The sequence below is a fragment of the Coturnix japonica genome, chromosome 4 (genome assembly GCF_001577835.2).
Source record: "Coturnix japonica isolate 7356 chromosome 4, Coturnix japonica 2.1, whole genome shotgun sequence".
In the NCBI taxonomy this organism is placed as follows: Eukaryota; Metazoa; Chordata; class Aves; order Galliformes; family Phasianidae; genus Coturnix; species Coturnix japonica.
Genome location: NC_029519.1, coordinates 68,750,841 through 68,769,390, shown reverse-complemented (window position 1 = coordinate 68,769,390; position 18,550 = coordinate 68,750,841). Strand labels below are relative to the sequence as shown.

Here is an 18,550-nt window from a genome sequence, read left to right as displayed (position 1 = left end):
AATCAACACACACAGGAACTGAAGTTAACAAGATTCTTAGGGAAAAAAATCAAAGGTTCTGGAAAGATTTCATGACAAAATCTGAACAGATCATATCATTGTTATCTCCTGCTTTTCCTAAGTGCCAATGACAACGGAAGCCCTCAGTAAGCTGTGGAAATGACTAAAAAGAGCACAGTTACTGAAAATATACTGCTATAGAAAAAAAAAAAAAAAATTAGATACATTTTGGGCCTCTAAAAGGTAAGCAGAACTGAATAATCATTTTGGGTTCAAGACAGCTGAATGTCCAACACAGAAAATGCTGTAATTAAATCCATGTATGGTAATTCTCTAAACACGATGGTCTATCGAAAGGTGATCCTCAGCAAGAAGAGTGAAAGAGAAATAAAGGTTTCATATACACACAAAAGAGCAGATAAAATCATCACTGACTGAGTTCAGCAAGATTATTCTCTCAGCTTAACAAAATTTTTTGTGATGTTATGTTCACACATACTCTAGTGATTTTATGCACATTATCTCCTGCATGACAAACAGGAATCTGTTCGAAAAGCAGTGCCCCTTGAGATTATGCTTCTTTCCTAGTACGTTACTGCAAACACAAAAAAGACGCAACTCACCTTTCAGCTATCATACTAATATAAAGCCCAAATCACAATTTTCTAGTATTAAAGAACAAAAACTATACTGTACAGGTGAACAGTGAACCCTGAAAACCTAAATTACTCACAAGGTAGGAACAGTGCCTTTTAAACCAAAACAGCTTTTTCTATGATTTCTGCATTTTCTATTATTTCTATTGAATCGCTCAAACCAGATGATTTAGACAAGAATTCTGGACAGGAAGAGAATGACATCAGAACCAGAAAAAACTATATAAGATCTATAGAATTACTTCCACTCTTTAGCTAAAAATATGACAATTACAAAGAGAGTCCTCATAAACAAATATAGTGAAGAAATAGATAATATAGACAAATTGTTACAAGTTTTTCAGGTCTGCTCCTCATGGCATTCCAATGAAATTCTTCATGATGTAAATCAAATGATTTTGAACTTCAAAGAAATGGCTTTAGCACTGCCTTGTTGTCTCAGCACCACAACACCAGGTACATAAATACTAAGGTATCCTAGGCTTCTTCAAAACAAACAGGACCACAATAACTTGAGCCTCTTCCAAACTAGCGAAGTTAAGAAAAACAAAAAAATAGGCCTGCATTGGATACCCTTGATATTCTACCATACATATTTCAGTACTAATTCCAGCAAATACCTGATATTCTGGGTTTCAGGAAATCTCTCACTGGTTACCTACCTAAAGTCAAGATGATCTAATGTACTCAGTCCTCTAACTCCATACACATAACTCTACTCCTAGCACAGGAGAACATATCAGCCTGGCCACCACCCGCACTGCATGCTTCTCTTACTGTTCCAGCAGCTGCCAGACCTCAGAGAGCTCTCTTTCTGACTACTGTCTTTATAACCTGGCCTTGGATCTGCTTGCTGGGAAGCTGTGTAAGGCCTTTTTTTGAATGCACTGATACTGCCCATCTCTAAAACCTTTTGTCACTCCAGTTCCCCGTTACTGTGCAATTGAACCCCCTTGTCTTTTTTGCTGTTGTTGTTGTTGTTTGTTTTTCTTTCCTACTAATAAGCTTCAGAAAACTGTAAGATACCAAACAACTTTTATTAATTTTTAACAACTACTTTGACTAGCCAACTTTTACCAACTTGATACATGATTTTATAAAGCAAAACACTGGTATGTGGAAAGTATACGACTACATATGTTGTGTATATGGCAAAGTGGTGGTAGCAGTGGGGCTGAATTGCAGGGGTAACCACTGTGAGGAGAGATCAGGGGCTGCGGTCAGACACAGCTGATTGCAGTCAGCTCCAACTAATTCACTGCAGGGCACAGCAGAGCCCAATGTAGCTGGTGACTCCCTATGGCAAAACAAATTTAAGAAAGGACAAAAAACATGAGAGAAAAAGAAAGAGGGAACAAGGAGGATTAGAAACACTAAGGGGAGCCTCATCTGCAGAGGAAAAAATGAGAAAGGAGAAACTACAGAGAGAAACCCCTATGTACTGATCATGAATCCCATTCCCTGTTTTTTGAACAGTGCGTTAAAATAATAAAGATAACACCATCATCATCTTAAGTGTTTGGAATTGCTGCAATAAGATTGAATGTAGCAATCAAGGAGCCATTGTGTGACCCCAGCTACCATGCTGAGTTGAATGCAGGCTTCCAAGAGATTTGAAATTAAATACTTCTCAAAAATTAAGAATTATTTCTAAATTCTGGGTTGCTTTTCAAAAATATTGTTTTGCTATAAATTTTGGTCATTTCACGCACACAGTGGTAACCTGGATAATAAAAAAGCTGTTTTAAATAATTCAAACTGCATTTTTAACTCTAGTTATCATTATTTTTCCTACTTCAAGAATAGCAAGAATGATACAATTATGGGATAGCTTTAAACACTTCAGTCAAGCAAAATGTCGTTCATTGCCAGCTACCTTCTCCTAGAATTAGTAGTAAAGAGGAGACAATCTACATTATTTAGTGGCAATTTTAACCTATAATGGATGAATTATATGAGGAAGTTAATGCAAATTGTACTTATATTATTTGTTGTCATTCTGACATACAATCATTAAACAATCTGGCTTCTTAGATTATGTGCATTTTGAGGGTGGTGAGGTGCTGGAATAGGTTGCACAGAGAGGAATGCCCCATTCCTGGAGGTGTTCAAGGCCAGGCTGGATGGGGCCCTGGGCAATCTGGTACAGTGCTTCATCTAGCGGTCAGCAAACCTGCCTGTAGCAGGGGGGCTGGAACTAAATAATCTTTGAGGTTCCTTTTAACCCAAATCTTTCAACATACTTGTACAGCTTATATTTTTGCCTCTTTTAAGTCACAGTAGAGTTACTTAGCAGCTTGAGGGTGATCAACTCTCCCTTATCTATCAAGGGAAAGAAATTTCTGTATTAATATGGCTGCTGCTGGAACATACTCCCTGAAAAGCTCAGCACCGTGACTGCACAAGGAAATATTAAGTTGCTGCAATATATTTCAAGACTGCTCCTCATTACACATTTTATTTATTTATTTACTTTTATCACTGGCTTCATTCAGAGGACAAGGAATAAAACAAAAACACACAAATACCCTATTTTCATTAGGTACAATACAGGCAAAATAAATTTTCTTTTGTGATACAGGGTATTCTTTTTGAGTCCTGGGCATCCTTAGAATTACACAGATTAGAACAAAGAGTAAGACATATGCACATCTGTAGATGGTTACTTTACTGTCTGTCAGTTATAAGCAAGTCTGCCTGGTTAGTTACCATCTAGACTGAAAGGCAATTAAAGCATCCTGTTGAATTATCACACTTCCACATATTGAAGAAAGCAGAGAATAACTCCACTACAAAATAGCTCAGAGGTACGTGGATGTCAGTGCTTAAATACACTCAGTACTGAACTTCAGAGCCAGGAGTGTGATGGGTTGACAGCTGCTCCATTATGGTTCTGTCCACATGCTGCGGGGAAATACCTGCAGCAGCATCTGGATCTCCACCTCACCCCTTCTTCTCTGACCCTGCTGTTTGTAGAGTTGTTTCTCATACCTCTGCCTGTCCAGTCTCTTAGATGTGTTTTCAGAGATGCTACAAACTCTGCTGTTGCACTCCCCTTTGGCCTATAGAGGGTCTGCTGCTAAAGTAGCTGGGATGGGGCAACACCTGGCATCATCTCAGAGGCAATCCCTAAAGTTCTCCCATTACTAAAAGTGCCTTCCCATTCTGATACTGTCATTTCCTTAGGAAATTACAATAAGCAAACAATAAGAGTACCAAGAGTACCAAGAGTAACAATAAGGTAAGACAGTTCCAAGCTAACATGCTTATAGAAAAATGGAAGTGCAATGCAGCTTCGATGGTAGATTAGATGGCTTAAAACATTTCTAGTTTCATTTTCACATTTCTTCTTGTTTCAGTAGCTTTAAACTTCATAGCAAGATCAACATCTATAAAGTTCTCCAAGCACATTGTCTGCCAAGCAACTATTTCCTTCAGCCTCAGAAGTTCTGCTTGAAGATACATCATCCTAAACACTCTGAAGATACATTTTTTCTGGATTCATCTGCACAAGGGAAATTAGTGTCTAAATCCAAAGGTGAGCTAGCCTCTGCTAACCACACACAATCAATGCAGGAATTCTGCCATTTTTTAAAGGTTCTACAGTCAAAAAAAAAAGGATGCTTAAATTTCATCCAGACTAGGCACATTCAGCAATGTCCATGTCAAAAACTTTTATTTCTTTAAACAATATTCCATCTAATTGAAGACTGTACACACACACAAAACCTTAATTCTGCAATTCTATCTTCACTTAACTTACAGTATATTATATGACACATGGGTTCACTTTACTCTGTGGTCAGAAGTATAACTGGATTAACATGGAGCCTTGTATTCATCAGAGACTAGCTGACTTTGCCAGTATTCTCAGTTGCACAGTCGCAACCCCCCCCCGAGAAATACTGCTACTCCAAATCAAGTTCAAAGTCCAAAGCATTTCTGTGATTCCATTATCCATTTTGGATGACAATATTACTCAAGGCAAGAGAAGAGATTGCTTCCTATTTGTAAACAATAACAAGAAGCTTTATTTTTCTTTCTTTACCATCAACAAAGTTGTACTGATCTGTTACAGAAAATTCCTTTCCATCATTCTAACCTGTCTGTGCTTAATTGGTGTCCAAGCTTTAAATGGTCAGAATGAACTCTGTTCTTGAAATTCTAGCATATTCTCTTTTCTCAGAAAATTCTTCAAACAAAATCTTAAGCTACTGTTAGCTGTGACAGCCACAAGTGAGACAACTAAGTGCTCTAAGGCAGAGAAATTCCTATGCCACACTTAAAGGCACACACTCCAAAACTAGGATATTTACCACCAAATACACAGTATGAAAAAACACTTCTATAATGACTTTTTATTTAATCAATTAAAATATTTTCTTTCTTATGTGCTCATCACTAATCTGGAAAGTGAAAACTTTGTTTGGCACTAAATGTGCCAATACTTCTTTAAAAAAAACTTTTTATTTTTGAAGTAGAAGGATATAAGGAAGTAGTAAATGACATGAAAATACAGATAGACAGACAAGAGATTTACCTTGCTGAGTATTCTGTTCTTGAGTTCGATTCACAGTGAGGTCTAGAGGGCTATCCTGCTCTTCCTGAAGGGAGTTTTCCGTTTGGTTCACTTGGATACTTTTACATATCAGACTCGGTTCAAATGATGAACCATTTCTGTTCTCTTGAATTTTGCTACTTTTTGAAATGTACTCAATTGCAAACTGGCGGATCATTTTTTTCATTAATTCCTGAGCAACTAGGGGAATGTTAGGATCACAGTTCTGAGGAAGATCTAGGAGAGAAAAGAACAACAACACAAGCAATAGATGTATTAAGAAAAATGAAAATACTTTCCTTGAAAATAGCAATTCACATAAGCACAATGAATACATGCAATAAGTTCACATATGCAACTAAGAAGCCTAACAAGTTCTTCTTAGAAGTATTCCTTACTGGTCACTTGGAATAGCATGTCTGGCAGGCATCAGTAACACAGTATGATTATACTGAGAAGTTACTTTCGAAGAACAACTAAAAATACATGTATTTAAAAAATGCAATTCTACAAATTAGTTTTTATATCACACAGAACTTTTCAGATGCTGATCATAAAGAGTTATTTCATGTCCTTATTAGATAACATCCCTATTGTAGATTCAAGGTTGCAATGTCAAAACTGATATAATGCAACTTGAAAGTTCTCATATAAATTGTAATATTACAAGCAATTGAGTTTTAAAATAACCTTCCTACATCATTTTCCAAGTGCTAACAAATAACTTGGGAGAGAAAAACATTTTTTTCTATTCTAAACCATATATAAACTGTGTGCAAATGTATTCACGTAGCAGTCCCACAGAAAGAAAAGTGATTCAGATTTATTCTAAACACCAGGAAAGTATTGCTAAGCATTACAAATACATGTATTTGGTCTGCCTGACACAGAAAATTGTTCCAAGATGAGTCCTGCCAATGGCTGTTAGTCTCCTTTCACAAGGTAAGGTGGAGCTCCTCCATTTTCAAAGACCGAGTATATGTTAGACAATTCATTTTCAAGAGACCGTATGCAAGATATGAATCACAAAAGTCTGTTTTTGGTTGAAGGCCTATATTCTGACACTCCTTCAGCCAAAACTCTATCAAAATTTATAAAACTTAACAGGAGTTTCTGGAAATTCTAAGTGCTGGAGAACATGTACAAGAAATCTTTCCCAATCATAACACCTAGACACAGGTGTTCTTTATTTATTGGTATTTCCTGATTCCTGCATAATGAATCCACTAAATGTTCAAGTGGCATTTGGTTTTCATGAGAATTAATCATTATCTGGGAACAAGAGCAACTGCCTAACGCCGTAATTCCACTGTCAAGTGGAGAATATTACTGATCAACAGCTTAAAATAAACACACAAAAAAAACCCCAAAAAGTACAAACTGAAAGCAGGTAAAGACCTGCAATTTTAAGTTTGCAGTGTTAAAGCTTCACTATGCTTCACTTCGCTACAATCTTTTAACTAATCATACAATATTTGAAAATGCAATTTAATGTATTTTGGGAGAAGTAGACCTCTGAGCTTAAGTCCCACTAGCAAATATTTTTTAATTTTTATCAGCAGATGGCACCAGATATACTTTTTATGAACAAAAAGTTTTATTTTAAGATGTTTTTAACAGGAGTCATGATTATAGCTACTTTGAAGTTTGAAATCTATATGTGTCTATACCTACTGATAAGACAAATGGGTAGGACAAAGGGGAATGGCTTTACACTAAAAGATGTGAACTTCAGGCTAGATGTTAGGAAAAATTTTTTTACTCAGAGGATCACAAGGCACTGGAACATGCTGTCCAGGGTAGCTGTGGATACCTTGTCCTTAAAGGCATTCAAGGTCAAGATGGATGGGGCCCTGTGCATGCACAATGGGTGGCAACCTTGCCCACAGCAAGGAGGTTGGAGGCAGATGATATCTAAGGTCTCTTCCAAGCTAAGCCATTCTATGATTCTACATTTGCTTAAGCTTCCGTTTTTCAGACAGAAATTCCACTGATTGCATGTGCACATACAAATACGTAGCAGAAGAGTTTCTAAGAAGCTGGAGTAAAAGGTAGCTCTGATATCCTATCTAGCTCCCATCAGAACTTCATAGACCTTCCCAAAATAAAATACAGGGGAAGACTAAGTAACACATTTGTGTTATAGACTAGTAACTTGTTTTTGATTTTGTCAAGATTCTAGCCAGAATACAAGTGAAGGCAGTAACAAAGATGATATGCAGTTATGACTAATTGTAGTGATTTTGATTCAAAGCTCACATTTAGGATTAAAGCTTCCTCAGTTAATGTTCTTTAAATAACTTGTAGACTAGATGTGATCATCTCTCTGTACTCATCTCTGATAAGGCTGCACCTCAAGTACTGTCTTCAGTTTTGGGCTACTCACTACAAGAAAGGCATTGATACCCTGCAGCACATCCAGAGAAGGGCAACAAAGCTGGTGAGAGGTCTTATGAGGAGCAGCTGAGGGAACTGGTACTGTTTAGCCTGAAGAAGAGAAGGTTTAAGGGAGACTTTTACTGCTGTCTACAACAACCTGATAGGAGGCTGTAGTGAAGTGGGGGTTGGTCTCCCAAGTAGCTAGAGACAGGATAAGAGGTAACAGCCTTAAGCTAAGCTAGGCTGGCTCAAGTTGGATATTAGGAAAAATTTCATTGGAAAACGATGCCCAAGGAAGTGGTAGAGTCACAGCGCCAGGAGGTTTTCAAGAAAAGGGGATATGTGGCACTTAAGGATGAGTTTAGTGGGTGGAGTAGTGATGGGCGAGCATTTGGACTAGATGATTTTAGAGGTCTTCTAATACTTTTAATACTCACCTATTTTGGCATTCAAGGCATACACCTACTATACCCCCAATAAAACCATGTAAAGTGCATGATGAGTAAACCTGCAGTCACATTCCTTACACAGAAGATTTGGGAAGAAAATGAGTATTTCTACTTCTCTCAATAGTGACTAGCTTACTGGAAAGTAATCTACATGAAACAGCTTTTAGTTGCTCACTTTCCAGCTGCCAAAGGATGAGAGCAGATAAGGAACTAAAGAGTTTCTAAACATTGTTTCAGCATTAAATTTCAAACACAAAATTGAACGTATTGAAAGCTGCAACTCAGAAGAAGAACCCAAGTACTATTTTGTAATTCATAGAACACATTTCCTCACTTAAAAGAGTTTTCCTGCTGTGAAGCGAAAGCAATTTAGGCATAGAAAATGTTTAAGTGCATCAGAGTTAGCATGGAAAGAAATAATTAGTTCATAGAGAAGAAAGATAATGAACACAGATCCAGGAGAAAAACAGATGCAGCAAGACTAAAAACAATGGCAAGCTGGAAGAGAAGTAGTGCTTGATTTGCTGACATTAAGTAAAGACAAGGGGAAAATAAAGAACAAAGAGAAACAGTGCTCAGTACATTAAAAAAAAAAGTACTTCAGAATCAAAGTCAAACATAATTACTCAATTTTTCTAGATTCAAGTTATATCTAAATAGAAGATACATGTTTTCATTACCTTTCTTTCGAAAGAGTGCATTTAGATAGTTTTCTGCTTGGCATTCAATCTTATCAGTGTTGGACTGGCCCTGAGATGAAAGTTCCTCTATAGGCGTTGACTGTGAAGAACCGATAACAGATGCACGATCCTAGAAGGCAGATGAAAATTATGAAGTCTTCCAGAAGTTGGTCTATTGATAGTACAACGTATAATTAACTTTCTGAGCTTATGAAATAAGAAACCACTAAAAATAATTTTATTTCCCAGCATAGCTAAACTATCTTGAGTCAAAATGCATTAAGTTATTTGCAAAATTCAGTTCTCTGATTCCTATTCTTATATTGAAAGTTAGGTGGGGAGTCATACTTAGTATATGTCATACTTACACTGACTGTTTCTTTGTGTAAATTACAAAAGGAACATTTCTCATCCATAGACCAGTCAGTTAGCTCTTCTGGCTCACAGTCTTAAAAGAAGGGAAAAAAAAAACTAGATGTTTTAAACAAGTAAAAATGGATTCAGAGAACAAAATACACATCCAACAATTGTCTTAAGTTTCTTTGTGACCAAGTGCACGCTCATTGGTAAAATGTAGTTAATAGTACTCAGTTCTTTGGATATTTTTGAAGTCTAGCCTAGCTTACATGGTCTATTATTCAAATCACAACTCTTAAAATGGAAGGTACATAAGGTTGCTCTGAAAGTAATGCCTCCTATTTACTTGCATGGAAACTACAACAGATACAAAGAGCACAATAACAATATTTGATAGAGCATATTCTCAGCCCCCAGTTTTCAAAATAGTCACCACCGTTAGCTATGCATTTTTACCAGTGATGATCAAGAACCTTCATGGCACACTCATAAAAGTTTGCACCAGTGAAGGTGACCCATTGTCACCACTGCTGAAACGCACCACCTCACTGTGCTCATATCCACTGTTTGGTCTCCATCGATGTTCAGCAAGCATTGATGGATGTCAATGGGTGCCATTTTTTCCACACAGATGAATTCAATTACACACCTTTGCTTCATAGACACTTCTGTGTCAGATACCATTCTGTCAGACTGCCTCGCTGCTGTTATCTGTTGCACAGCAACAACATTTAATGGAATATTGGAAGGAACACACAATTTCTACAAAGCCATGTATTTCTGCCACCATGCACCTGACACAGTGGGGCAACATAGTAAAATAGGAGGCATTACTTTCAGAACACCCTTCATGAATTCATATTTCAGTTGTACTGCAGTTATACAGGTACCTGAGTACAGTCAATTAAGCTCTGAATCCCAGTCTAATTATTTTTAATGAAAGCCTGCAAATCTTTGTCAAACTACGGTAGAAATTAGGATAGATCCATCACCATTTGAGCAGTGTGTACTGTATTGAAATATACTTTATCCTGTGTCACCACTACAAATAAATCAAAACCCTACACTCATTTGAAATGCTTTGTTTATTCTGATACAAACATAAATAACATATCTTATCAGAAGACTTACCCTGCTCTTGAGCAAATACAGGACTTAAACAGAGCTGAATGGAAACGCACCACCTATTTTCTTTAATTGTGTTACTAAACTCCATTTCAAGTTAGCTTTCCATCACAAATCACCAAGCACTAATGATTTTCCAAAATCGACTCTTCTAAAAATCTTCCAATTTCTTGTTTAAATTTACTCATAGCAATTTCTTCCAGTATGATTTTGTGGCAACATTGTTCTTATATTCAAACAGTTATCTCTCATGAGTATTTAGCATCTTAACATACTTACACATAATACCATCATCCCCAATCCCCCCCTTCTTACACTTCATTTTGCTAGGCTAATCCAATCTACTTTGGTCTTCTCTCAAGGGACTCAGCCCCATTTTCTCTGCATCGTTGCTACTTGGTCTCCTGTTTCCTGAGCACAGGTGGGTGACCAAGTTCTCAAGAAAATGCTTTTCCTTTACATTTACAACAGCCTTTTTTACAGCATCCTGGATGCGCATAAATCTTGATCATAGCTACATCGTTTTGAAAGGTGAATATATTAATTTAACTAGAACAAGGTCTTCCACCCATGCCAGTCATTTCCACTTTATGTGCTTACAGCTTAAAAATATACTTGCTTTCCTTATGAACTACTTCCTTTCCTTTTTTTTATTTTTTATTTTTTTATTTTATTTTAATACATCACTGAATTACAACCACAGTCCACTTAGGGCGGTTCTTGAGATATCTACTTTCCATGTGAAATGTTGTGGTGGATTGACCCAGGCTGGCTGCCAGAACCCCTAAGCCATCACTCTCATCTCCCCTCCTCAGCAGGGCAGACCAAGACGGAAGAATTCCTGGATCACGATTAAAAAACTCATGGGTCTACATTAATGCAGGGAGATCACTTACCAAGTACTGTTACAGGCAAAAGACTCAACTTGGAGAAAGTAAATTTAATTTTTTGCCATTCCAAACAGATTTCCATAATACAAAAAAAAGGCAAAACCAAACACCTTCCCCCACCATCTTTACAGTCATTCCTTCATTCCTGACTTTTTTTCTCCTCCCCAGCTACAAACAGGTCAGGAAGATATTGGATCTTGAAGTCACTATCCATTCATAAGAACTCTCTGCTCCTTCTTCCTCCTCCCATTTTCCCTGTTTTCAGCATCATTCCCACAGGCTACAAGCCTTCATCTTCCAGTGTGGACTGTTCTTAACGATGGCAGCTCAAGAAGCGTTCTAGTTTAGGGCCTCAGCACAGGGCTCAGTCCTTCAGAATAAGACTGCTCCAGCATGGGTTCCCCATGGGCCAAAGTCTCTTCCAGAAAAACTGCTCCTGGGTGGGCTCTCCAAGGACTGTAGTTTCTTCCAGGGCACATCCCTCTGCTGTGGCGTAAGGTCTTCCTTGGACTAAAGCACAGATATCATCTTCTCTGGCATGGTTTTCCAAGTGCTCCAGGTTATTTCTCCAGGTGATACCCTTCATAGACTACTGCAGGGGAATCTCTGCCCCAATACCTGGAGCATTTCCTCTTTCTCCTTCTCTGACAAGACCATTTCTCATGCTCCTTCTCCCCACTCACATTCCTCTCACGAATGTTGTGCAGCTTTGTTGGTAGTGGTTTTGTTTTCATTTTCTTCTGTTAACTCTCCCAAATACCTTATCACAGAGGCACCAGCAGAAACAAAATTAACCCGAAAGAAAATGAGGCTCCTAGGTTGACAGGTTGGACAATTGATCATCATTAGAAAAAAAAGACAGAATATTTCTGACTGTGCAGTAGGAACAACATTAACCTCAACACTCCTGACAGGTAGAGCCATTCATTCAGTACATCTACATATATAAAACTAATGCACGCTACACTTTCATTAACAAATTCATCTTTTCAAAGTCATACTTGAAACCACAACAGAACGACTTATAAACACTGAGATGGTAAGTGTAACTCCAGGTCAGGCTTTATATTTATCAGACAGGATATTTTAAAGTTTCATTGTTAAAAGTCTAACTGGAGAACAAGCCCTGTGTATCAGCAAACAAGCAAGACCTGAGAAGCATCAGCTCTGCAAGACACTAAATTTATGCAAAAAAAAAAAAAAAAAGACTAACTCATATGTATCAGGAATCCAGTGAGCTAAATAAAAATGCCAACATAATAAAAAGTAAAAAATATATAGGTAATGGATCAATACTGAGCTCTTCTAATACAAATATTCTGAAATTGAGTAAAAAAGATGAGAACATCTCTTATAACTTTTAAAGAGTGGTTAAAAACCACAGTACTGATGAAAAGAGAAAGGCTAAAAGCTCCGTTAGGGACTGTCCCAAAACCTCAAACTATATATTAAAAAAAAAAACAACGTGAGAAATAAAGGGAAGAAAGAGGCTCTTTGCAGTAACAAAATTATTACAAACTGTCCTCCTAGATGTCTTCCTTCAGATCTTCATCTTATTGCAGGGTTTTTCAGCAGTGGCACAGCAATGTAAAATAAGCTCATGCGCACTCACGTTGCCTCTTCTGGCTCAGTAAAATGAAGAAAACAAAAAACAAACCAAAATACTACTCATGTTTTCCTTTACGTGTAGTCTGTGGTTAACGATACATCAGTTACAGACCTACGCTCAAGGCAACTGACTTCATATATTGCAAATGCCCTTTGAAAGATACCCTCAAAAATGTCTTATTCCTCACCTCAGACCAGTGATTTTCCAAGAGGAAAAAATGATAACAGATTACATGTGAATGTAATTAGCAGAAGATAGGTATAAGCAAACAGGAAGGAAGACCTAATGCCAAGATATGAATAGTAATAATTCATGCAAATACAAGTCCTACATGTATAATGTGAAAGGTTTTTAGGATAATCAAGAAAATCTTTTCCTCTTCAGGTAGATGCCTGTTATCACAAGTGGCTACTTAATTAGCCTGGATGCTTAGTTTCTAAGGTTTACATGGTATTTTCTTAAAAAAGTAAGAAAAACAGATGAGTAAAACTGAAATCTACATCTGAATTTGCCATTGTAATTTATTTATTTAACCCTCAAGAAGCTTTGAATACAATAATTTAATCTGCATATCAAATACTATTTCAAGATGCATCTAAGGAGGAGTTACATAAGCTAATACACTCACATTACATTTGATGCATATTACTGTTACAAAAACACATAAAAATAGCAATGTAGAGAAAAACCTATACGCTGCTCAGCAGCAATATTTCAACAGATTCTCATATATTTTCAGGTTAGAAAGACATTTGATTTCTTAAGCTTCATTCAAAGAAACATACACTCCTGGCAGTGATGCATAATTCTGCATGTATACAGTACCGGTACAGTGCTCATGACAAACAAAATGGACAACTTATAGGATGTAGTGACTTAGGAATGTTGCCGAGAGCCCAAAAACATGCATTCTGTTCTTTATACCAACCATATTTTTAAACTAAGGGAAATTTAGTTTGTCTCAGTTTCTTTAGTTATAAAATGGAAAAACTACATTTGAATAATAAAAGGGGAAGATCTATTGTCAATCTTACACAAGAATGCTGCACTGGTCTTTACAATGCAGTTCTGATGACAATTTAGAAACAGACCAGCATTGTATAAGGTCAACGTCTACCATATTTATAGAGCACAGCAATCTCTTTCAGACTGTTATAGTATTCATATATGTAAAAAATTAATAAAAATGAATAAGGAGGGCACCCTATCGTCATCCATCCCTTCTGCAGTTGCTTCAGAACTGAAAACAGCTTTACAGGTGCATCAGACATATCGAAAAAGGCTTTAACTGTCCAAAAAAAACCCACCAAAAATATTCCTGACAAATGAGGGGAACTGGGGGAATAACTTTCAGCAGATTATACTTTAGATGAACATAAAATTTATCTGCAGGACAAAAAAATAAAAAAAAAAATAAAAAAATAAAAAAAAAGTAAACCAAAGATCCTACGTAAACAATGGACACCACAAATCACCTTAAGTAGAAGGTTACTAAAAATCTTCAACTGCATGAGATAAATAAGCTATAGCATTTCCCATAAGAAGTGAAGCAACCGACATGAAGCAACTCTAAAGCAGTAATGTAACACTTTACAGTTGACTGTTGGGCTCTTTTAGCTGTAAAGTATTCTGGTCGCTCATTTGATACTTTGTCTTCTTACGCAAAATCCCAAGATACCCTGAATTTTCTTTCAAATTGTAAACCCTTTAATGCAAGAAAATAATAAAGCTGATCAATATGATGCCTAACACATAAAAACACATTAGAATTAGAAGCAGTTAAAAGATATTGCACACTAACATTGCCCTCTTTACTTCCTGGTGTAATGTACTTGTTTTTAACACAGTAGATGGAAGTACTAATCCAGAAAATAAGTTTTAGTCCAATCCTATACATTTAAGTGTTTTAAAGAGTCTGACTAGTGGCACACCTAGCTTTAAAAATGGCAGAAGATCATTCTTAAAATAGCAGTGAAATCATATTTCAGGTTCTCACCCTTCCTTTATAACAGTGTTATGCATATGATACAGACCATGGCACTTATGCAGTACAAAGATGACAAAACCATAGCCATGTTAAAGTGATTGATCCAACCCTGCTCTAAGCAAACATACACAGCATGTGACACTCCATCTCATGTGCTACCAGCATATAAATTAAAAACTTCCTAAAGTACGCTATCAAAAACTGTAAGGAAATTAAATTGAACATTTTGAAAGCTTGGTAACAAAGGAATTTTTTTTTTTAAAAAAACAGTGAAATTATTTTGACAATACATTTATTTCAAAATATCATCCTTGGCTTTTGTTAAAAACTGATGAATACATAGATAAACACCTAGATGTTATTAACACTTAATCCAACAACACCAAGACACACGGAATAAAGAGAGGTCTTGCACAAAAAGAGTAGAAAATAAATACAAATATATACATATATATAATTTATTTATTTATTTTTTAACATAAAAGATTAAACTTTGTGTAATAGAAAAAGCAAGCTAGCATTTATCATCTTCCCTTTTCCAATAAATGTTGGTAGGGAAGACAAGCTGTCCTAAAAACTGTCCAGAGAATGAAACTAAAGATGAAATACTCCAGAAAAGTAAAACTCTCATGAGAGCTACTCAGAAGAGCTTAACTAATCCAAAATTTAACTACATATCATGACCCAAGTATTATTTCAAACTGCATTTTGCCTCTGCGCAGTACTGACACGTGAAGAAAAATACATTAGAAAGAAAAACAACTGGAGATTTCTTGTTTTTTCTTTTTTCTTTTTTTTTCTTTTTTTTTTTAAATAAAAGAAGAATTAAATACACATTTTAGAGTACTCCTAGCTAAAAGAAAAACTTGCAAATAAAGATCATTGAACTAAAAACTGGCTCATTTACCTTCAAATAAACTGAGGTCTCTTCGTAGCCTTGGTCCATAAAGCCCTTCTAAAATACTTTCAAAACCTGGAAACAAACATTTAGAACAGTGAATCAAAGGTTTATTTTAGAAGTAAAGCAAATTTGAGAAAACAAGCATCAAATATTCTCAAATCCTCAGAGCAATTTCAAAAATTATTACATTTATCATATAAATATTCCTGCTGCTATAGGACCATTCAACAGAATTAGAAGGTAAACACGAGACAAGGCGACTGCCATCTGCACGCAGTCAGCCTATTAAGCCATGCCCCAACAGCCTCATTGGACTTAAAATAACTGCCACAGAATCTCGAAGGTGGGAAGATTAACCTCATAGCTCTACACAAGTGAAGCCTTTTCTTACCATGTGAATTAGAAACTGGAAGAAGAGAGTGGGAAGAGATAGGACTGCAAAAATTAGAAACATCTTGCTCAGACTCGCTAATGTTATCTCAGAAGGTTAGTATTCCTAAAAATGTATTAAAAAACTACTTCTGCTTCTGACATTACAGAAGTTCTCTGTAGTCCTAAGTATCTGTACAAAAACCTTTTTAAAATTGAGGATTAAATAAATCCACTTTATTCCAGATTGACCAGCTAGTCTGTTCTAGGTACTTTGTCAAATCACATCCTGCAGCAGTGGAGAAGAGCACATCAACTAATAAACAAACCCAACAAACACACAACAGAAGAGGACAATTGATGAAATATGGTGAGAATTGTATCATTATCAACCTAAGCATAACTCAATACGTAAATGGTTTTCAAGTGCCTCCCCTTATAGACTTGTATATAATAAGCCTATTTTCAGCTAAGAGGATAATTCAAAGCAGCATTTGAAGGTTCAAGTTCTCCATACTTGGGACCTTGAGGCTGCCCATACCAAAGACAGAGCTGCATTGTACCACTTTACAAGAGTATTTTATTATCCTACTACAGAAAAGATATCAATATCCTTGAGAAAAAAAACTGCCTATCAGCAGAGAATACTTTTATTATTTATAAATCTGCTCAACATTTGCGATGTCCTCTATCACAAGGAACATTCACACTGCTTTAGGTTGAACGCACATTGGTATGAGGAAGAATAAATACCCACCATACCTTAAGTAGTCTTAAATATTATTAAATAAATATTATTAAATTCAACAGAATTCAATTACACTTTCAATAATTCCATGATTTGAGATATAAGTATTTATTTCTATCTTAGGTTTCCACTTTTTTTTTTTTTCAATAAATACATGCCTTAATTATTTTTTTTTATTAATATAGCCCACAAAAATTAGAAAGCAAAAATCCAAGGCACAAATGAACACTGAAGTTTTACTGAAATACTGTCCACTGAATCTGTGATTCAACGCAATATAAATTCAAACCATATTAGGGATTGGAGAACATGCCTTATAAGGAGCAACTGAAAGAACTGAGGCTGTTTAGTCTCATATACTGAGGACTCCACACCTGGTCGCAGCACTCCAGGCAAGGTCTCATCAGCACAGAGCAGATATGCAGGATCACCCCCCTTGCCCTGCTGGCCACGCTTCTTTCAATGCTGCCCAGAATATAGCTGGCTTTCTAGGCTGCAAGTGCACAGTGCTGACACATGTCTAGTTTGCCATCCACCAGTACCCCAAGTCCTTTTTTTTTTTTTTGGCAGGGCTGTGCTCTGTATCAGTTCTATTCGCTATTTGACACCCTTCATGATCTAAGTTGGGTCACCTCAACAGTTTTCACAAGAAGAAATGTATGATGCTGCTGGTCTTTCTATGCAGGAACATTTTCATAGTTTACTTTCCTAAACAAAGTTTAAACTTCCTTTTCAAGCAGTCCTCCCCCCCCTCCCCTGCTTATGACCACCCTCTACTGAATCGGCTGCATTCCTGCTAGGATAAGGATTTCCAGGACAGGGCAGGCTTAAACTGTGACTTGAAGCAACAGAAAGAGGTGCTGAAAAGGCGCAGAGATGAGGAAACAGGGGAGGAGAAACCAGTTATGCTAACTATGACATCTAAGCCCAATTCAAGTGTCTACAACCAATGCCAATAAAAGGAAGCGGTACATGGTAGTGGTTGCAGACTTCTTTGTATGTGGGATGAAGACTTCGATACACCATACCATCCCCAAAGGCCTGCCGCTTGTCGAGGGCACAGACCAAAGGATGCTGCTAAAAGATTTTACAGCTCACTTGTCTACTGCAATATTATCTATTGCTCATCTGCACAACCACCCACAGTACCACCAAGGGAGATCTTTAGATCAAAGTTAACTGCAAGGGTCCTGGTACAATAGCAAAGGACACTGGTGCCCAGGTGTTGACCAAGGCTAAAGGCTTCGACAGGGGAAGCATTCAGAAAATAAAAACGCGACCATCTTGCTGCAGGCAGGACCTCAGCTTTCATGACAGTAAGATCATCGCTGACAAAGAAAGTGCTTGAGACAGGATTCATTTGGTAAAGCAAATCATCACTGCCAACAGGCTTGGCTGATAAGGAGGGCTCCCAGGAAGCAGGAGAACAGCAGAGAGGGTAAAGGCACCAAACAACATGAAGTACAGAAGCAGGGACACCAATAAGTAGCATCTCACAACTGAGACCGGAAGCATATTTTCAAGAAATGTATTTGAATGACTCAGTCTGAGGAGAACATCCAAGAACATTATATGTGATAAAATGAAAAGGACATTTAAGCACCATTTTCAAACACACTGCTTGGCAGGTCTGAAGGTGGAAAGAGAATTACTACACAGCTGGGAAGAACAGCAGTATACGCACAGGGTACATTACTGTATTAAAAAGTTTCCGATAGGTTTGGTATTCTCTACATCAAATTCATTTCTGGATTACCCTAGTCTTACTTATTATCATATTAACTCCAGTTTTTTGATCTTTTCAAGACAGAGCCCATTTTATAACAGCAGATATTTCCATTC

The 18,550-nt window shown here is 36.9% G+C and overlaps 1 protein-coding gene across 6 annotated transcripts in view; it reads right to left on the bottom strand.

Moving 5' to 3' along the window:
* The window catches only part of LCORL (ligand dependent nuclear receptor corepressor like), a 67,780-nt gene that overhangs the window by 28,816 nt on the left and 20,414 nt on the right, over positions 1–18,550 (bottom strand). For all 6 annotated transcript variants that reach the window (XM_015862621.2, XM_015862622.2, XM_015862623.2 and 3 more), the window contains exons 2-5: positions 15,598–15,663; positions 9,091–9,170; positions 8,723–8,852; positions 5,197–5,451 (exon numbers count right to left, since the gene is read on the bottom strand). In XM_015862621.2, the coding sequence (XP_015718107.1) occupies positions 5,197–5,451; positions 8,723–8,852; positions 9,091–9,170; positions 15,598–15,663 (531 nt within the window). The remainder of the gene's footprint in view (positions 1–5,196; positions 5,452–8,722; positions 8,853–9,090; positions 9,171–15,597; positions 15,664–18,550) is intronic.